General features: G+C 29.7%; 2 protein-coding genes across 2 annotated transcripts; one reads left to right on the top strand and one right to left on the bottom strand.

Annotated features, from left to right (window-relative positions):
- Positions 1–62: 62 nt before the first annotated feature.
- VNE69_02219 (integrase catalytic domain-containing protein) lies at positions 63–401 on the bottom strand (the record flags this gene model as incomplete). The annotated part of the gene is made up of 1 exon (XM_065472771.1): positions 63–401. One exon carries the CDS (start codon positions 399–401, stop codon positions 63–65), a length of 339 nt encoding a protein of 112 aa, XP_065328843.1.
- Positions 402–10,787: 10,386 nt separating this feature from the next.
- Positions 10,788–13,018, top strand: VNE69_02218 (uncharacterized protein; the record flags this gene model as incomplete). The annotated part of the gene is made up of 2 exons (XM_065472770.1): positions 10,788–11,171; positions 11,219–13,018. The coding sequence occupies 2 exons, from the start codon at positions 10,788–10,790 to the stop codon at positions 13,016–13,018; spliced, it is 2,184 nt and encodes a 727-aa protein (XP_065328842.1).
- Positions 13,019–14,955: the final 1,937 nt, after the last annotated feature.

Below are 14,955 nucleotides of genomic sequence, written 5' to 3'. Positions count from 1 at the left end.
GAAAGGGACAGAAATTACTGACCATTTTTTATAATATGTTAACCATTTATTTATTAAGGGTTCTAAACCCTACATCCCCCCTCCAGACGGGTAGTCTCTCCATCTTCTAAACAACTCTTCCTTATCTCTTTCAAATCATAATGCCTCTTTTTAACAATTTTACCATCCAGTAGTCTCACAATATATGAATCATTTTCACTTATAGCTACGATCCTTCCGCGACCCGTGAATCTTCCCTTGTCTGTTTTCGCACGTGTACCTAAATTTTCTCTCCTAGCGATTCTTACCTCTTGGCCTACTGTAAATGTCTCTCTGTGTCTTCTCTTGAACCGACCAGCATATTTTCCATTTTCATCATTTTCAATTATAACTTCAGCAGTTTGATCTCTCCACGCTTCCATCGGCGTACATTTTATTGCTGTATGTAGTGTATTATTATATCCTGTTATAATCAGTAATAATATTAAACCCCAATTATGTTAAGCACTTATATGGGGGCGATACCTAAAGAAGAGTTCACAAGAGAGGACTGTGGCCAAGTGGTCAGAAAGATGTTACAGGAGTTAGAGCGTATATTGTATGAATTGGATTTGAGAGATGTAGATAGAGTGAAATGGAAGAGTGAGCTGTTCAAGTTGGCTTCGATGGATTTAAAAGATTTTATTGTGAGAAATATCAAAAAGGAAGAAAATATTGAAGGAATAAGGAAGAAGCTATTGTTAAGGATTAAGGAAGTAGAGGAAAAAGAAAAGATATATGAGGAAATGAGAAAAATTATTTCTAGGACTATAAATGAAGAAATTAGTAGAGAACAACCAAGACAAAAATCGAGAGTACCGTGATGCTTCTATTGTGATAGACAAGGGCATAGGGTGTTTGAATGCAGACTGAAGATTAATAGAGATAATTATTATAAAAAGAATAACAAGGATAACAGTTGCAAAATGGAAGTAGGTAGTGAATCAGAGTCAAGTCAGGAGCGAGATTTTAGAAGATCAAAAAGAGGACTTAGAGTCAAATTTGAGAAAAATCAAAAAGAATATGCCGTTAAAGAGGAGAGTAAGAGAATCAGATTAAATTTAGATAAGTATGCTAAGAGTTTTGGAGAGGTTTTTAAGTTAGGAAAAGAGGAGATAAAATATTGTAAACTGGAAAAATGTAAAATTAATACTGAAGCGGGTATGAAGGTATTTAAAAAGGGACAAATGGTTCCGCAGGCGTTGATAAAAGATACAGAGCTACATCTAGAAGATTTATTAAAAAGGAAAGTGATAAGAGAGTCAAATTCAAGTTGGAGAATCCTATAAGGTCAATCAGAAAGCCAAATGGTGAGATAAGACTGGTTAGTAATTTGATGGCATTGAACGATATTGTACAAAAGGACGAGTATAGATTGTCTAACATAAGAGATGTTGTAAGAGCTACACAAGGTGCAAAATATATGACGGTTTTCGACTTAAAAGAGGCCTTCTATAGTATTGAGATAGAGGAGGAGGATAAACATAAGACGGCGTTTGATTTTAATGGCAAGGTTTATGAATGGAACTCTATGGTTATGGGATATAAGAATAGCCCGCAGATATTGCAGAGAATTATGGATAGGATTTTTAGAGATATGAAAGGCAAAGGAGTAGAGGTGTATATGGACGATATTGTGTTGTACAGCCGAACGATAGGAGAACACGAGCAATTAGTGAAAAGGGTATTAAATAGACTGAAGGAAAACAATTTGAAGCTGAATGCAAATAAAGTTCAGTTTTGTCAACGGGAAGTTAAATTATTGGGAGTCACTTTAAATGGAGAAGATATAATACCGTCAGAGATAAAGAAAAATGAAGCCCTAGAGTTTCCGATACCAACATGCGTGTCAGATGTAAGAAGATTTTTAGGAATGACGGGTTGGTTCAGAGATTTTATTAAGAATTACGCTGGATTGACAGTTAGGTTGACAGATAGTTTAAAAGGGAAGAATGATAATTGGAAGTGGACGGATGATATGAAAAACGAGTTTAATAATTTAAAAGAAGTATTGAAAGGCCTAGGAAAGCTGCAAATAGCAGACTATGATAAAGAATTTTTGTTGAGGACTGACGCTAGTAATGTAGGCATGGGCGCAGTACTGTTACAGAAAAATAATCAAGGAGAATGGGTGCCAGTACAGTGGGCGTCTAAGAAGTTTACCGTTACGGAAGTTAATTATGGTATATCAGAAAAAGAAATGTACGCAGTTTTTTGGGGCGTTAAAAAGTTTGAATATGAATTAAGAGGTAGGAAATTTAGAATAGAAACTGATCATAAAGCGTTGGGCGAAATAAGAAACAAGCCCGACTTTAAGAATGCTAGAATTAATAGATGGGTCGAGAAGATTCAGGAATTTGATTTCGTGATAGAATATAGAACTCCAGAAAATATGGTCGTAGCCGATGCGCTAAGTAGGGTATATACAAAAGAAAAAGATGCAAAGAAAAAGAGAAATGAAACACGCCGTGATAGACAAAAAGAAGGGAAAAGAAATAAGCATGTAAAAATTGTAGAAGGTAAAGAATACTGGGTATTTGATAGTGGTAGAGAAGGCGAGATGCCTTTGGAACAAGACAGAGAGAGATTAATAATGGATTGTCATGTAAATTTGAGCCACAGAAGCAGAACAACGGTATATTATGAGTTGAGGAAACAGTATTATTGGCCAGGAATTAAGGATCAGATCGAAAAGGTCCTTAAGAATTGCGAGACTTGTCAGATTTTTAATAGAAAAACGAGTGGCGGTACTGATTTAGTGAACACGACAAGATATTTAGAGAAGGTTGGCTTAGATTTAATAGAATTTAGGGATGAGAAAGCGTTTATTGTTTTGGCAGTTGATTACTTTACAAGGAGATTATGGGGCAGAGTATTGAAGAGCAAGCACGCATCTGGAATTGCCGAATTTATCAAGGATTTGTGTAAACAGGGTAGAAAACCAGAGGAAATCATTACGGATAATGGTAAAGAGTTTTGCAACGAAAAAGTTACCGAGCTATGTAGAAATTTGGATATTAGTCATAGAAAGGTCAGCGTTGAGTCGCACAGAAGTAATGGAAGAGTAGAAAGCATTATTAGAACTGTAAGAGATAGTATTTTAAAGAGCCAAAAAGAGAAATTCGAGAACAAGGTTTATGAAGCTATTGAGAAATATAATTTAAGTTTTCATGCTGGTATTAAGTGCACGCCAGTAGAAGCTTTAACCGATAATACAGGAAATGTTAGTATGGAGAATAGTCCAGAGGGAAAGTATGCGCAACAGTTCAAAAGTTGGTTTAGAGAAAAGTTCAAAAGGAACCAGATAGTTAGGGTTGCCAAGAATGAGAATTTAAAGGGATGTAGTAAGTATAGTAAGGGTCGATTTTTAGACATGGGAAGAGTGATTGAGCTATGTCCAGGGGATTCATATATAGTGAGATTAGAGAATGGAAGGTTGGTGAAAAAAAGGCATTATGATCTTAAGGGTGTAGGGGATTTAAAGTATGTTGAAGGAGACTAACCGTCTGGAGGGGGGATGTTATAATCAGTAATAATATTAAACCCCAATTATGTTAAGCACTTATATATCCTTTGATTGCTCTTTCTATCTTTTCAGAAATATTCCCATCATTTTGCTTTATCAATGTCTCTCTTATAGTTCTGATGCATCTCTCGATTCTACCATTACTCCTATGAGCTTCTAAGCCCACTTTCCTATGTTTAATATCATTAATACTACACCATTCTTTAAATCTATTACTTACAAACTCTTTTCCGTTGTCTGTCACATATTCCTCTGGAAATCCATCTTCCCTTATCCACTTTTGTAATACCTCTATAACTTCACTACTCTCTTTACATCTCAAATTCGAACCCCACAACCTTCTAGTAAAGTAATCAATACCCAGTAACACATACCTATTCTCTCCACCTATGTCCATTAAATCCAACGCCACTTTCTCCAATTTCTTTCTAGTTACTACGAAATCACATCCTCCTGTGTTTTTCCTATTGTTAATCCCACATATTTCACAATTCTTAATTACCTTATTAATATGATCTTTCATACCAGGCCAATACCATCTTTGTTTAATGTTATAATAAGTGCCTTTGACACCTCTATGGTTTAACTCCTCATGTACTCTTGTTATTTCATGTTCTCTACTATCTAGGCTCAATATCTCTTTCACCTCACCTGTGGAAAATTCCCAATACTGTTTACCGTCCTTTTCTTTAATATGTTTCTGCCTTTTTCCCAAAATTTGTTTTTCGATCACTTCTTTTCTCTTGTTGTCCTTTTCTTTTTGTTCATCCGAAACTTCTACCTGATCATACTGCCTGCTTAACGCATCTGCATCTGTCATCAACTCCCCTTTCACATACTCTATTGTAAAGTCAAACTCTTGTATCTGTTCTACCCATCTGTTTATTCTGTTATTATTGAAGTATGGCTTATTTCTGATCTCTGCTAATGCTTTATGATCCGTCATCAAATGAAATTTCCTTCCTCTCAAATCACTTTCAAACTTCTTTATTCCAAAAAACACCGCCAACATCTCCTTCTCACTTATCGTATATCTTCGCTCGGTAGGAGTCAACATTTTCGATGCCCATTGTATCGGAATCCACTCACCCTCTTTATTTTCTTGTAATAGAATTGCTCCGATCCCCGTATCACACGCATCAGTTCTTACTCTAAATAGCTTTTTTCCGTCCGGAATCTTCAACTTTTTCATATCTCTCAAGCCTTGCTTAATATCCTCAAAAGCTCTTTCCATATCCTCCGTCCAATTCCACTTAACATCTTTCTTTAAAGCCTCAGTAAGCCTTACTGTTCTATACGCATAGTTGGGAATAAAGTCTCTAAACCAACCAGTTAGTCCTAAAAATCTTCTTAACTCTCTAACATTCTCAGGTTTTCTATATTCCAATGTCTCCTGCTTTTTAATCTCATTCGGTCCCATGACCTCCCCATTAATTGTTACTCCCAGCAACATCACCTCATCTTTTTTGTATTGTATCTTTGTTTGGTTTATTCTCAACCCACACTCTTTAAACTTTTTAATTACCCTCTCTAGTAACTCGTCATGCACTCTTACGTCTTTACCATGAATAACTATATCATCCATATATACTTCCACGCCTTTACTTCTGAATTCATCTAAAACTCTGTTCATTACTCTCTGCATTATATGAGGCGAATTCTTAAACCCCATAACCATACTATTCCATTCGTATACTCGACCATTCACTTCAAATGCTGTTTTGTGCTTATGGTGCTCCTCAATCTCAATATGATAAAACCCTTCTTTTAAGTCGATAACCGTAAATACTTTTGACCCCTGTGTGGCTCTCATAATATCCTTAATTAACGGTAATGAGTACGGGTCCTTGTCAACCAAATCGTTTAACGCCATCAAATTGCTTACCAATCTTACGTCCCCATTTGGTTTTTCAAGTGCTCTTATTGGACTCCTCCACTCACTTTTGGAACGTCTTATAACCCCTCTATTTTCCAACTTATTCAAGTACTCCTCAAATTTCACCCTAAGGTAGTATGGCACATTCTGCCCTCTTTTCACAACCTTTTCACCTTGCTTAGTATTTATTGGACACTTCTCTCCTGTGAGATATTTTATCTTTTCTTCTGATTCTTTAAAAACTTCCGGATACTTTTCAATTAAATTTTCTAACTTATTTACTGTTTTACATCTTTTCCATTCATTGTTGATAATTGGTTCTTTCTGTAAAACTTGTTCCTTTTTAATTTTATATTTTTCCCTACCAGCTACACTTTCATGACATTCTCTAGCGTAATGCCCTACTTTCTTACATATAAAACATTTTGTAGTTTCTCTGATTTCTCTTCTTTTCCTATACATCCTAAGATTTTCTTTTCTTTCTTCCCTAAACTCTTTCAACACTTTATCCATAATCTCTTTAATCATTTCTTGTCTTTCTTCTGACTCTCTCTCAAATTCTGCTCCTTTTTGTAAGCCTTTATAAATTTCCTCCCAACTGCTCCTTCCGTCACAAAAATTTTCAAAAATATAATCCTGCAAGTTCGCAGATGCCAAATCCATAACATCTTTCCACTCAACTTTCTCAACTTTCAATATTAACTTTAGTCTCTTATCTATCCTAATTGCCTCTTTCTCTAATGTTCTAGCCTCTTGACTACGGGACTCTCTTGTTTCCCTGTTCATCCTTGTGTTCGCCATGTTAACCATTTATTTATTAAGGGTTCTAAACCCTACATAATATATTCCTTATTTTAAAGAAAAATCAGTATCTATATAATTCGACGCAAAGACTTAATATAAAAGAATATAATAAAAAAATAATGCATGGAATTTCCTTATACATAGTTATAGAGTGTACATATATTTTATAACAAAAATATAATTGTAATAGATACTTACTTGTAATTAAAAAACCTTGAAGTGATAGTAACATACAGGACAAAATATGGGATATTCATAAATATATAATACTAATTTTTGCTTTGTACGTCGATATCTTATAATTTATGTCACCGTTCGGATTGGACGCCCGCTCGGACTGGACGCCGGGGAAAATGCTTACTTAAGAAGGGTAAAAAATATCCGTTCGGACTGGACGCCAGGGGAAATGCATACTTAAGAAGAGTAAAAAATATCCGTTCGGACCGGACGCAGGGGAAAATGTTTACTTTATATGGTTAAAAAAATAATACAAAAAAATCGCTGTTATTTATTTGTAATTTTTAGGTTAAACTAGTTTATGCGTTCCTGTTGCGAATATGGGAATTATAATTATGTTTTATAAAATGTTACTCTTTTTTTATTTTTGTGTATTGAAAAAAAAACTAATAATGAGAAATAGGATTTTTTGAACATAAAATAGGAGATAGAGTCCTTATAAGACCTTATTTGGACAACAACGTAAATACCCGAAGACATTCTCTTTATGAACATTTAGATGCTGAAGTCTATATTTTAACAGACATAATTCAATTTAATAAAGTAAAATTATGCAAAGAAGATAATAATGGCATTATAATAGAAGAAATAAGTACTAGAGATCTAAGGTTGCTTGGTAATGAATAAAGTACTAAAAATTTTGTTTATTTTATTTTTCTCCTTTTTTTCATTATTCCCTCCCATTATTATAAAAAAAAAACAAAAATTTACCCCTCAAAAAATCGAGACAAAATTTGAGCTGTCTTAAAGACGAACATTTATTTGTTCTTATTTTCTGGTTCGCCCCTGACTGAAGAGATTTTTTTTTAATTTTTTACCCCCGGCGTCCAGTCCGAACGGGCGTCCGGTCTGAACGGTGACAATTTATTTGAAAATTTGCGATAACAGTAAAAAAATTAATATTGTTGAGTTTCGAAGATATGTCTATATTAAATTGCATAATTATTAGAATCAGTTTTCTTAACTAGTTTCCAGTGAAACATACGTTAAGTTAATAGAACATAACTGGTTTAAGATGACTAAAACTGTCTGGCGTTTGTAACAAGACAGTACTTGTTTCACATGTTACAACAAATATAATATGTAATATGATAAAACAAGATTTATTAATGTTCTTTAGTTAGTCCTTAATGGCCCAATTTCATAAATTATAGTATAAAATTTATTTTAAGAATTACAATGATGTATTAAAAGCAAAATAACAATAATGTAATATCTTAATGTTCTTTTATGTTTAAAAACATAGAATTGCTAGTGTGTTTTAGATTGTGTGATTTTCTACTTCATCTCATGATACACGTTAAAAAAATTATGACCCTAAGAGACTATTTACTATAACACTTTTACTGATAACGTGACAGACAATAAAATAAGTTATCTTCTACTGAGTTATAAGCAAAAAACAGCATTAAAAACAAATTAGAAGTCTTTGGTTTCATTACGTTATTTAATCTACAAATATATTGGTATGCTATCGTATATGCAATTGGCATTAATTAAATCTAAAAATTAATTTTTTATGAAACAACGTTTTTTCTATTCTAAAACCTTCCAAAGTTTATTGCTCATTTAAATGGGGTCTTTCTTTTCTACTTTTTTTTAATCATTATAATCGATTTTTATACAAATTTATAAATTAAGATTTGTCTTGTTAGGAATGTCGTTGAATGAGACTGAAGCTGAAAACTTAGAAAACGAAAATTTATTCACAAAAACTATAGTCCGTAAAGAGCTGAATCCCATGAGCGATACCGGGACAAGCTGTGTTACAAAAATCTAAACTCAAGAAAGAAAATTAACATAATAAACTAAAAACTTTAGATTTGTCTTGTTTTATTATAAATGTTGCCGCGTTGGTCTCGAGACAAGAAATAGTGGGCTTTTAGAAGATAAAGGTTTATTAATTAACTGTTTATTACTCATTGTACCCTTCTTAGGGCAAGTTGCTTAAATGCGTTTCGTAAACGTCTCCCTCCAAAATGTAGCATTTTGGAGGGAAATAAAAATAGAACAAAACTTGAACAAATATGTGTAGAACACATATTTGTAGCAAAATAGCATGACTTCTGAAAGTGTCAAATATATCATTTGGACCAAACAAATGCAGAATTCTTTATGAATGGTAATTCTGATGGTCAGCGTATGTCTACCGCATGACAATAAACATTGCATTAATCAATAAAAATTTGTAATACTACAAAACAGGAACTTGATTTATATATTAGGAATGTACAAAAAATAATATGCTCATTAGCTTAATGTTATAGTCTTATGTGTTATAATTACAGACTGCAAAAATATATCATTATAAATTAAACTTGATTCTAAATCTGCCACTTATAACAACTTTTAATATTTAATACGAAAAAAAAAATAAGATTTGGATTCTACTAAAATATTAATAAAGCACAAAAAATAAAATTAGTACAACCTGATTTAATTTATATGAACACATATAGTAGATATATATTGCACATGGTGATAAGTCTATGATTCTATTTAGTATCATAACTTAATGACCGCTAAAATATTTACTTTATGTTGGTCTTGAACTATTCTCATACTCTATAAACGTTAGACTATGATATGACAGTCTGTTTTTTAAATAAAATTTAGATAAAATTGTGTTCTAAATTTCTGCTAAAAAATAGAGTTCATATCAATGTGATCGAAGAAGATTGACAATATGATAACCGTGTTCTTTAAAATCATTGCATAAAATTAATAATGTTAGTATAAGTTTTTCTAATCATGACGTACACAAATTTTGAAAAAATATTTATTGTTATTTATCTTATCAATTTCTTCAATGCTTCCATTGTCATATGTTGCCTCAAGTTTCTGTGGTTATTTAACATAACTTCTTAAAAGTAAATTTTTCTAAGATTGAAGTATATTTGTTTATTACATTAAAATTTTTATTCGATTAGTATTCAAACGCCTATAAATGACAAAATTTTATGTTTTAATTGACATGTGCTTTATGTGTGTTGCTTCAAATTTTTTGCCAATTTCATATTTTATCTTACTTTTAGACCATATATATATTATTAGATCATTTCCTCCCTCTTTGTATTTGATGAATTTAGAACATCTTTTTTTTATCCAAAGAGGTTGATTATAAGAAAGATTTTTGATAATTATTATATGATTTTACAGCAGATATTTTTTTTAATATGAAATATAAATTGGGCTTCTGATTTGGTTAATGCTAATAGAAACCCTCTTTTTTATAGAACTCATTGTTTCTTATGTGTAGGAGAACGAGAAGACCTTGAACACTTCTTGTTAGACTGTCCAACACCCTCTAACGCAAGATTTCTATATGAGAATAAATAGTTGAGTTGAAGTCTGCAACTTAATCAAAAGAAGAGCAAATAAAGGGGATTATTGGTAACATCAATGTCATCAAAATGTTTTGATAAAGAAAGTCTCTACTTGCAAGACTAGAGTTCTTAGAAAAGATGACTGTACAACGATATATCGTTACACGAGAGAAGGAAAGGCTTACGAACTAGAAAGGTCTAGAGAAATCTAGATTAAAAGAACCACATTTATTGCCTGGGAGAAGTATGGCAAGCTGCAAATGCCGTAGCATTTACGTTGAACTAGTTAGGTGCTTAATTGACAAGTGAGCCAGACATGCTATTCTCCAAGAATCCTGCTGAGCGCAGGTCATTGATACACCTATCTGTGGATCTAGTCTTAAGAAATAATTTTTCATCTACAAGCAAGGCTTTTTTGGCATGCTGGTGTGTACCACAAGTTATTGCTGTTTAAGTTTCTATTTGCTGGGGGCTTTTCTTTAATAACAATAAAGTTTTTTAGTTTTTTTTAATATGGATTATAAATATGTAATTACCTCAAAATGCTGCTTAAAGTACAAAATTACTTAAACTACGATATTTATCTATTCGAAAGTCTATTCACAATAAATTTTAACTTATTTATAAAGATTCAAAAAAATTTAATTGTTTTCATTTATAGTTCTAGACCAATTTTACATAGATGAAAAAATTTATAACTTTAGGAAAGCTGTTGACAGGTTGCAAAATATTTTTGACATGCATCAAAAAAAAATAATAAATAAAACTGAAATGGAAATCGTCTTGTATACATTAAAATTCTGCTATTTTGTATCTATGAGTTTTTCATTATTTTTTAAATGTGATACTAAAAAAACGACTATGCTTTATATTTCGCTTAATATTTAAAATAAAAAAACAGCAATTTTATACCCAAATATCATTTTAAGAAACTAATAAGTCAAATTATAAGTATCTAATTATTTTATCATATATATTTTTTAAATCAATTTTACCCTATATGAATGCATTAAACTTATTATCTTCTATACTATTCATTAAAGAAAATCAACATGTTTATAATAATATAAAAGATATTATATTTAATAAAATACAAACTAGAGATTATTTAGTATTCGATAAAGCAAAAAAATATACTATGGTAAGCCTTTTTTTGTATAGCGCACATGGAACTATAGAATGTACTTTAGAAGATATTAGTTCAACTGGATGCGCAAAGAAAAATTATGGTAGTTTTGAAATTAATTATGCTGATAAATCTCTTGAGGATATTAGTAAAACGCTTGAAGACAACATTATAAGAAAATTAAATTTTCCAAACAACGATTTTACTATATTGTTATATAATAAAAATCAAATCAGAAGCAATTCTCTATTTAAAGATGTCATTGAAAAAATAAAAGAGTAAATAAAGAAAGAAGAATAAAAAAGAATGGGTGGGAAATTTTTTATGATAACATTTGCGAAAATGATTGTCCTTTATATGAAATGCTTATTGATATACAAAATATTAACATTGAACACGTAAATGTCCCGTGTATTCCCCTGTACCCTATAAATTCCAAAAAAATTGGCAACATATATTTTTTTAGATTCAGTATTGAGATAGAAAATGTTTGTAATTTTTTCGAAATAGAAATTGACGAACTACTATCTTTTGTGCGACTAAACACTGAAAATATACGTAAGGTGGACCAAGAAATAATAAAAACATTGTTTTATTTGTATCAAATTGCCGACAGTAATTTTCCTGTTGCAACAAATATGTTGAATCGATTTGAAGTTACTCCAAGCAAAATTGAGATAAAATATCCATCTAATTTTGTAATTGAAATAAAACCAGATCTTATAAGCTTTTTTATAGGTTCTATTGAATATTTATACTATTTAAAACTCGATTCATATCAGAATGATGGCAGGAATTACATCGAAAAACAATGTTTTACAGAATTACAAATAATCCTCCAAAGTATCAGTGAAATGGTGTATGAAAAAAATTACAAATGTATATATTTTCTACATAACTTACTAATTGACTATGAAAAGGTTGATTTCCTCATATTACGAATATTAAATAATTCCAAATCGGCCTTAAACACCTTATTTTGTCATATTCTGCTATATATAAAAATAATAAAAAAACATGAATTAGATCTCATAACAGGGCGGGAAGTAAATAGTGAAAGTAATATAGAAGTGTTTTGTAAACAAATTATGAAAAAATTATCAATTTATTTAAATAGTTTAAATGTCTCAGAATCTTATTTACTAGCAATTTGTTTACTTTTGGAAGTTGAAATGCTTATAAATGAAAATGGCGCAGGTGACGATCCACTTTTTAGAATTTTATTGATTATTTCCAACATAATAGAATCTGAAAAAAATAAAGATCAAACCTATACGTATATAAATAAAGACAAAATCAAAATAACTAATATATTAAAAGAAGTAAAAAGCATTCATATTGATGAAATTGTACGATTTAAGAAAGAAATTATTAAAAACATCAGTAAAATTTCATCATTATTCACAGGACTAAGCAGTTCTAAATTTGTGAATGGGAATTATCCAACAAAAATTGAAGCATACGTTAAAAAAGATATAATTACAGATTTAAAACTTGATGAATATGCGGTAGAAAGAAATACTAAAAATCTAAGAAAGAAATTATTAGAAAATACAGCAGAAGACTATAAATTTGAGAAAGAAAGAAGAAAAGGGGAAGATGAAATAATTAAAATAAACAAAATAATAGAAAAATTACCAGAAATGGAAGAATTAAAAAAAATGAAAACCCAATCTATATATAGTTTTATTGAAAATTTATTTGATGCAGATATGATTGATAATCTCGACAATAATTTTAAAAATGTTGGAATAACAAAAATTGATAAAATTTTTAATGGAATAACTAATACGGAGTCATTAGATATAAATATAATATTGGAATACAAAAAAAAATTTATAGAAAGTTTTTTCCAAGATATAAAAATTAATATAGAAGATAGAATCAAAAAAATATCCGTTAAAGAATTATTCATAGTATTTATTAAGTCGTTCGAAAATGAAATATCAACAGAAAATATTGATAATAAAAGGACAGAAAAAATATTTAAAAATATTAGAACAGTGTTAAAGGAAGAAACCATAATAAAAGTATTATATGCAAACTCGGCAATCGAATTACATGACGAGTTAATGCATATAATAAAAAAATATACATTGAAATAAATTTTTGAGCTAATTGCAATTTTTTTACAAAAATTTTTGATGTAAGTTAACTTGCGGATTTTTTAATAACCTTGTTTAAACAAGCAAACCATTATTGATTAACAAAATTTGTAAACCTGTTATTCGTAATATAACTTTTCAATTAATTTATTTTAAAACTCATAAATGCACTAAAATGTCAAAAACAGAAAGTCAAATTTACATTTTAGATATCGCCTTTGTTTGATGTATAAGAACTATATATTTAAGGTGTAATTTGTTTCTTTTCTTCATTTAGTCTCGCTGTACGGAATTTTTCAATCTAAAAATTAATTCACTAAAAAATGATCAAGAAAACATAAAGACTAAGTAACTCAAACTAAAACATTAAATTTAAATATATATATATATATATATATCGGACTACAATATTTATCTTATCTTTGATTATCAAATCTCTAAATATAAACCTTTTGTTGATTTTTTTAATTTTTGTAGTATTTGAAATGGCTTTTGATTTAAAATATAAAGCATATTAATATATAACAATTAACATGGAGTGAAAAAAAATATTGAAAACTTAACGCAATCAATATTTAAAATATATCTTATCATAACCCCTTACTAAATGTTTAAAATTGAATTTAGCAAGATACAAAATAGTTAAAATGTATCTCTTGTATCGAAAATTTTACATCTACAATTAAATTCTTGATTAAAATTTCTTTCGGCAGTTTTATAATATTTATGTAATAAGGATGTACATTTTTTTATTTTGTTAATAAAATAATGTTTTTTAGTATGCACATTATATTATCTTTAACTTTTTTGCAAACGTTATTATAAATTTCGTTATGGTGTATAAAATTTCAATGGCAAGTGCAAATAGAGTGAGTATTTTGTACCATTGGCCCATGTTTTATTTTTAAAAAAACAAACGGATTTTACTCTTGAATAAAAAGAATTTGAAAAAATGATTCTCTCTCTTGATACAAACGTACATTAAAATATATATCATTTTTAAGGCAAAATATTTTCTTTATTGGTGAGGAGAATTGAAACTACGGTAGCGGCGTCGCTTACATTTAGCCGTGGAGACTTAATTATAAGTATACTGTGAAATCTGTATACTTTTTCCGATTTAAATAAAAAATAATAAGTAAACATAAATTACTATATTTTTAAACACTCATAAAGAGAACCCTTAGATAATTAACTGAGGTCAACAGACTTATATTTTGACTCAATATATATTGATTATCACTTTTTGTAAGGCAATAATAAAAGTTCTTTGCAAAAGCTAATATCTTATGGATGATGTGACTTTTTGATAAAATGTTACATCATAGAAATCATATTATTAGTAAATCAACATCAGTTTTCACAAATAATATTTGGTAGTTCCACATAATTTAAGCGAACAGATTATAAAATTCTAAAATACTAATAAATTACTGCGATCTTGGATTTTAGACCATGAAACAATCTAAAAACATAGAGTTTTTATTTGAATCAGCTTAATATCTTAATAAAAAATAGTGACTAAGGGACTTAGTACAAATAATAAAAAAAAAAAAATAATGTCGTACTTCTAAGAAAAACTTTTTAAAGAAAAGATTTATATGTAATTTTTGTTTATAGAAGTTTACTTTGTGGTTTATCATTTATTAAGTAAATGAATGTTTTGATCAAAACATTACAACAATAGAACTTTCGCATCTCAAAAATTCGTTAATAAAGAATATAAAAAAGCGTTTTAGATGAATAAAATTGGAAGTAGTATGTTTTTAAAATCACGAATCTTCTAATATTTTTATCTAAACTCTGTGGCTTCTCAGCATTGTTGTACAATTAAAACTATCTTTTTTTATTTTTTAATATGTTATAAATTTGCTTTTTTATGTTACCAGAAGGAAAGCTAGTTATTGAAGAAGGCTTTTATTAGAACAAAAACTGGA

Source organism: Vairimorpha necatrix, chromosome 2, assembly GCF_036630325.1.
Source record: "Vairimorpha necatrix chromosome 2, complete sequence".
Taxonomy (NCBI): Eukaryota; Fungi; Microsporidia; family Nosematidae; genus Vairimorpha; species Vairimorpha necatrix.
This window is presented reverse-complemented; position numbering and strand designations above follow the sequence as displayed.